This window comes from Chiloscyllium plagiosum, chromosome 32 (assembly GCF_004010195.1).
Source record: "Chiloscyllium plagiosum isolate BGI_BamShark_2017 chromosome 32, ASM401019v2, whole genome shotgun sequence".
NCBI classification, from domain to species: domain Eukaryota; kingdom Metazoa; phylum Chordata; class Chondrichthyes; order Orectolobiformes; family Hemiscylliidae; genus Chiloscyllium; species Chiloscyllium plagiosum.
Window position 1 is genome coordinate 44,017,798 of NC_057741.1, and position 7,231 is coordinate 44,025,028.

The following is a 7,231-nucleotide window of genomic DNA, read 5'->3' on the forward strand; positions in this document are numbered from 1 at the left end:
TAAGCTTCCACACTGAAGAAGAAGCCTTGTTTATCCAATTTGTCTTGAACTTAACTGCTTTCACTCTGATATCATTTCGCTGAAGCCTCACTAATGATGGTTCAAGATAGCCCTGACACCAGCCACTCTTTGGAGCTCTCTACAAGAGATCTTATTTCTATCTATATGTCCTTGTTTGTTATGATCTTCCTGTACTGCTCACAAAACAAAACTTTTCACTGTACTTAGGTACATGTGATAATAATAATTCAAATCAAATCACTGCAGCTCAGCCAAGACTGATAGACCTTTCCTAAGTTCTGGTGCCCAGAACTGAAGCCAGTGACTCCAGATCAGAATTTCTCTAAAGGCTAAGACACAATTTCATTCCTTTGTGTTGAAAGGCAGCAACCCATTGACCTTATCGATTGCTGAGTCTGAGCACTCTGCCAATGACATTTGGAATATTTCTGGCCTTTGTCCCTCAGAATCCAAAACAAAGTTGGGTTCATTCATAAAGACAAGAGCTCCTACACAATGAACTTTAATCCTAATGTTAGAATAGGAATTGACAATGATGAAAGTAGGAAGGGTGTGGGTGGGGTCTTGGTGCCCATTATTTTAAGTCCTCCCTGTAATGAAAGTTTACCCCATTGTGTTATACTTTCTGAACCAGATGTTGCTAAATTAGATGTTGCCTGAGATTAATTTGTTATATTATATTGGAATAACTTCCTCTTTACAGGAATGTATGCTGCTATGCCGAGGGACATATTGCTGGTGGTTGGGAGTGAAATCATTGAAGCACCAATGGCATGGCGTGCTCGCTTTTTTGAATATAGAGCATATCGGCCACTCATCAAAGATTACTTCCTGCGCGGAGCAAAGTGGACAACTGCTCCCAAACCACAAATGTCTGACAAGCTGTATGACATGGTATGCATCAATTCAAATGGACAGTTCCCACAAAAACTCACATTTTATTAAACTGTTCCTAGCTATTAAGGATTCAGCATTAGTGGTGCAGCCAATACTGAATAAAATTGAGATGGTCAGATTCTGGAATGGACAGGACTGGATTTTCACACACCCATAATAACAATGATGGGCCATTTATTAAAGTCCTCTCTGGCTCACCAGCCCATTCAATTGGTTTGTCCAAGTTTATTTCAAAGAGAGGGAAGATGCTTCCATTTAGGATTAAGATACTTGTAAAGAATAGCACCTCATTTAACACTCCATGTCAAATCAAGAAATAAAATTAAGTTTAAATATTGATAATTAGTGCTCTGATGGTAAGTATTACTGAAAGTTCATTTCTGCTGCATGGGGAAAGGTGGAAAGTATTCCCAAAAAATAAAGGGTAGTCAAAATGACAGACTTTAAATATATCTGAACAGAGAATAAACCAGTATGAGTGTAAAAGAGCAGAGATGGACTGGTGTCGCTAGAATGTGTTTATGAAAACTTTTGTCTGCTGCATGTTTCTAGAAAGGAGGCACAGCTAGACCTGCTTCTGGGGAGCAAGGTGGGCCAAGTGTCAGCTGAGGAACATTAAAGGACAGTGATCATAGAATCACAGAATTGTTAGGGTACAGTTAGAGGCCATTCAGTTCGTTGTGCCTGCATTCCCTAGACTGGCATTGTATTATAAGGTTTAGGAATCAATAACTGGGAGACAGCCAATTTCAATGGGACTAATAATGGGGTTGACCCAAATCAATTAGAGTTAAAGGTTGGCAGGCAAAACTGTATCCAAACAGTGACTTGCCTTCAGGGGAGCGTTAGTTCAGGCACAGTCACAGTATGTTAGCATGAAGTGGAAAGGCAGAATGAACATAACTAGAATTCCTTGGATTACAAAAGAGATAGAAGTTAAGAAGATGTATACTGCTGGCATTTGTCAATTGAATAATACAACTGTGAATAAAGGCTGAATAACTTTATCATTCTTTCATGGAAAGGGAGCATCACTGACAAAGCCAACATTGTTGCATGTCTCTAACTGCCCTGGAACTGTGTGGCTCACCACACCACTTCAGAGGAATCAATTACATTGTAGTGTGTCTGCAGTCACATGTAGCCTAGATCAAATAGGGACAGCTATTTCTGGGTAATTATATCTCCCAACCTCACAGTAGGAGGCAGTTCTAACTCCAGCTTGTCTGCTAATTCCTACAGCTTGGCCTTAATCACATTTTGCGAAACCCCCAAAGTCACTTCATTCTCCCCCAGAAAACTCGGTGACTGAAGGAGCCGTTCCTATCCCAAACAGTGTATAAACCAACTGAATTCAACACCCAGAACAAGAGACACAACACCTACTATTCACTGCCTTCAAGTCCAACAACCTTAATCCCAGTTTAAAACTATAGAACAAATCCTGCAAAGGGCCCCCAATCTGTTATGGACCAGGCCAGACCCCTCAAAACATTTCAAGAAGGTGGCCCAGACCCTAACTTTGCGAGTTGTTTTTAAGCGGGTGTAAAGTGGATATTTCAGGAGAAATGCCGCTGGTCAAACCACTTAGTTTCAAACAAAACAATTTACTTATAAGAATACCGAATACAGCACAAACAACAGAATACAGAATAACTTAACCTCTCCAAAAACCCAACAGATGATCCCAACTTAATGACGCTGTTCCAACTACAAGCAACAATCCCCATAAACAACCCTTGGCACAAAAGGTAAAATCAAACACAGGGTCTTACAGGATAGATGTCAGAAAGAGAGTACCAGCCTCGACCTACTTCTTTGGGTCCAGCAGCTTCAAAACACTACTGCTAAAAACCAAACCAAACTGGAGAAAGCTGAGCTGGGAGAACTGGCCACTCCCCTTTCATTGTACAAGTGCTTTTTTAAAACTTAAAAGCCTTCTGCTTGAGGCAAGTATATGTTAGGTATAATCAAACTGGCCCTAAAACCTGTCAACCCCAGACTTTTCGGAGTTAGGGTCTTTTATGACCTCTCTGAAAAAGAAACCAAGGGCGCTATAACCTTGTTAAAGGAGCAGCATGGTCACACACCCCTCAGCTGTTTGGCAAATCTGATCAAGGTCCTATTGGACTATCAGGTAACCTCTGTCCTGTCTACTATACCACCAATTTTAATATCATCTGCAAACTTACTAATGATACCTCCTCTGTTATCATCCAAATCATTAATATAAATGATGAAAAGCACTGGAACCAGAACTGGTCCCAGGCTCCAGTCTGAAAAGCAACCCTCCACCACCACCATCCTCAGCCTTTCACCTTTGAGCTAGTTCTGTATCCAAATAGTTAGTCCTCTCTATATTCCATGCGATCTAACCTTGCTAATCAATTACAATGGGTAGTACAAAGTTAGTCATTTCCATATAAAGAAATAATGCATTCTAAATTGAATGCAGGAGCAGAGACACCTGAGTGTTTATGTGCGTAAATAATTGAATGTGGCAGAACAGGTTGAAGGTGTGATTAATAATGTTGACCCCACCAAGAACCAACACCAAAACCCCCAAAGAGGAGCACCTTGCCCTATAATCTGTAAACAGCGGGTGAAATATGGTGTAACCTGCTTTTCAGCAACTTCCAGTGATTAAATAAAAGAAATCCCTGGTACTCACGTTAAAATCAACAAGTAGCAATTTATTTATCCAACTTTTACAGTGAACAAACTAATTAAACTATTAACAAACTAAATAAATACCTTCTAATTACTATCTATTCCTGAATAAAACAAGATTCTAATGGTACAGTGTTCCAATAAATGTAAGTCTCACTCATATAAAGAAAAACAGAATGTAGTCTCTCAAAATTACAGCCAGGTTGTGTGTCTTCCAGAATGTTCTGTCTTCTCCATTGCATGTTCTGTCAGGAATGCCTCCTTCATCATTGTTTCCATTATTATTTAGATGGTGCTTTCACTAAGACCTAGATGAGGCTGTGGGAGGCAGAGATTCTCTCTTGAGAGGTTAGGGCCATTAGCTCTGGTGGATGGCAGCTAGCTCTGGGGTCTTTGTCCAACTGACCCTTCTTTTATCTCTGTGATGACATATCAATATTTCCTACAATAAGATTGGTCCTATGTTCACAAAACTTCCAGATTTAAATTTAATAGGGTTTTGGTATCTAAATTCCTGGTTCAAACTGATTGGCTAAATTCAAAAACCTGTTATAAAAACTGCTTCTTGACCTGCTAATTGTATGGCCATTTCAGTACAAGTGTTTCAGTTTGAGTGCTCTCTGTGTAGTTGCAAACTCAAGTTACTGCTCACAGACATCCATTTTAAATCACTACGAACAGAAAAAGCACATGAATTTTAAAGGGACCATGCAATACTTTCCCCATTTTGCAAATTTACAACCATCAGATTATAAATTCCTGTCTCCCAATCTCCAATTACTCTACACAACTATGCAACAATAAAGATAGAGCATTACTGGCCTTTGTATTTGGGACATAGAGCGCCAAAGCAGGGAGGTTATGTTAAATTTATTAACTGTTTTGACCTCAGTTGGAGTATTCTGTCCAATATTGGACACTGATCTTCAGGAATGATGTTAATATGTTAGACAAAGTGCAGAAGAGATTCACAAAATGGTTCCAGAGATGAGGGACATCAGGTACACAGCTGGCTTGGAGATGTCTGGAATCTTTCCTGGAATAAGTGGAGTTGAGAGTAGATTTGATAGAGAATGGGATCTCTGTAGAGAGTGTATATGAGGAAACTGTTCCATTTATTGGAAAGATGGAGAACCAAAGGGCACAAATTTAAAGTAATTAACAAAAGAAACTATGGTGACTGGAGAAAATTATTATCATCCAGTTGTTAGGAAATGGTACAGACTATTGGAAAGTTGATGAAGCAGCTTGTATCCAGACATTCAAGAGGGAATTGGTTTCTTATCTGGAACAAAGAGAATATGGTGGGTGCTGCGGGCAGGGATTCTTCCATCAGGGAGACAGGAATGACTTGGTTGGACTAAATGGTCTGTTTTTAAGTTGTAATCATTCAGTGTCTCACTGAAAGTTATTTTTATTACATTGTGATCTTGGATCTGAGGGAAACACCTTGCTGTTCCAGAATTACCCCATCCACTCGGTGGAGGACAGAAACAAACTTACAGCTGAAGGGAAGTTTGTAACCACTGAATTTGAACCGTGTTTTGATGCTGCCGATTTTATGAGAGCTGGGAGAGATATATTTGTACAAAGGAGTCAGGTACGTGCTTTGCTGCCCTCGGATAATGCCTTTTTTCGACCTCAGCCAGGAGCTGTTCCCAGTCCAAGGCCAGTTGGTGTTTTCTGAATTAAAAACAGAATTTGTCGGAGAAACTCAGCAGAGACTCCTGGGTGTGTTCTGACTGGTCTCAAAATATTAACTGTGTTTCTCTCTCCACAGATGATGCCACACTGTTGAGTTTCACCAACAATTTATATTTTTCAGCCCTCCAGGTTCTGCAGTTCTTTGTTTTAGATCTATTCCTATCTGTTAAAGTGAGCCGAATCCGGGCTCTTTAATTACCACAAATCCAAGTTCAGGCCCTGTGCCATGGCTTTGTTTTCATCCTGCAGGTGACTAATTATCTGGGGATCGAGTGGATGCGGAGACACCTTGCACCAACATACAGAGTTCACACACTTTCCTTCAAGGATCCGAACCCCATGCACATTGATGCAACCTTCAATATCATTGGACCTGGCTTAGTGTTGGCAAATCCAGACCGTCCCTGTCACCAGGTGAGGCTATTGAGAAGCACCCCAATGTTTTACTTCTGCCAAATTCAGGACTCCAGTGCTGAATTTTAGATCTGGTGAAGGATTGAGAGAAATGGCCTCAGTGTAATCCTACCTGATAGTTCACAATGTTAGCTTTTTAACAGAATAGATGCATTTACGTTGAAGCTGAGAAGTTGTCCCAGAGACTTCCTGCTTTGTCTATCGTACTGTATGTTCCTCTGTTGGAAGATGGTCAGTCTCCTGAGTCTATTGTGGACAAGAACTGCTTTCCAGATCCCACAGTCTCCTCCCCTGCTCCCCAAGATGAATAAACCAACATCCACATCCCACCCTCTGCAATGCAAGATTTGTAATCGTCCGTTCAGCTTGGAAGCATGAGGGAATGGAATTTGTTGGAAATGCTCAACAGAACAGGTAGCTTCTGGAGTGGGGGAGGGTTAAAGTTTCAGGGATGGCACCTTTTGCAGTTCTGATGGGACACCTGAAACAGGAATTGTATGTTTCCTCAGATATTGTCAGAGCTACAGAATACAGTACTTCCAGCACCTTCTTCAGATTTCTGGCATCTGCTGCATTTAGACTTTTTCTTAGTGAATGTTGAAGCAGAATTCCCAAAAGATCCAACCCCCGGGCCGTTGGGAAGGGACGCCGGCAGAATAGATATAGCTCTCAATGAGTGTCTCACGAGCTCAGCCCCCAGGCCCTGAGGTTTTACAGCACACTGTCCCCCCGGGCCCTGAGATTTTACAGCACTCTGTCCCACCGGGCTCTGAGGTTTTACAGCACTCTGTCCCCCGTCAGGCCCCAAGGATTTACAGCACTCTTTTCCCCGGGCCCTAAGATTTTACAACACGCTGTCCCCCGTCAGGCCCTAAGGATTTACAGCACTCTTTTCCCCGGGCCCTGAGGTTTTACAGCACTCTGTCCCCCCTGGCCCTGAGATTTTACAGCACTCAGTTCCCCCGGGCCCTAAGATTTTACAACAGGCTGTCCCCCGTCAGGCGCTAAGGTTTTACAGCACTCTTTTCCCCGGGCCCTGAGGTTTTACAGCACTGTGTCCTCCCGAGCCCTGAGGTTTTACAGCACTCTTTTCCCCAGGCCCTGAGGTTTTACAGCACTGTGTCCCCCCGAGCCCTGAGGTTTTACAGCACTCTGTCCCGCGGGGCCCTGAGGTTTTACAGCACTCTGTCCCCCTGGGCCATGAGGTTTTCCAGCACTCTGTCCCCCAGGGCCATGAGGTTTTACAGCACTCTGTCCCCCAGGGCCCTGAGATTTTACAGCACTCTGTCCTCCCAGGCCCTGAGGTTTTACAGCACTCTGTCCCCCCGGGCCCTGAGGTGTTACAGCACTCTGTCCCCCCGGGCCCTGAGGTTTTACAGCACTCGGTCCCCCAGGGCCCTGAGGTTTTATAGCACTCTGTCCCCCCAGCCCTGAGGTTTTACAGCACTCTGTCCCTCCGGGCCGTGCGGTTTTACATCATTCTGTCCCCTTGGCCCTGAGGTTTTACAGCACTCTGTCCCCCCGG

At 42.9% G+C, this 7,231-nt stretch overlaps 1 protein-coding gene across 1 annotated transcript in view; it reads left to right on the forward strand.

The window, feature by feature from the left end:
- The window catches only part of gatm (glycine amidinotransferase (L-arginine:glycine amidinotransferase)), a 39,918-nt gene that overhangs the window by 25,002 nt on the left and 7,685 nt on the right, over positions 1 to 7,231 (forward strand). Inside the window, exons 4-6 of the mRNA XM_043673973.1 lie at positions 725 to 915; positions 5,051 to 5,188; positions 5,542 to 5,706. Coding sequence (XP_043529908.1) covers positions 725 to 915; positions 5,051 to 5,188; positions 5,542 to 5,706 — 494 coding nt within the window. The remainder of the gene's footprint in view (positions 1 to 724; positions 916 to 5,050; positions 5,189 to 5,541; positions 5,707 to 7,231) is intronic.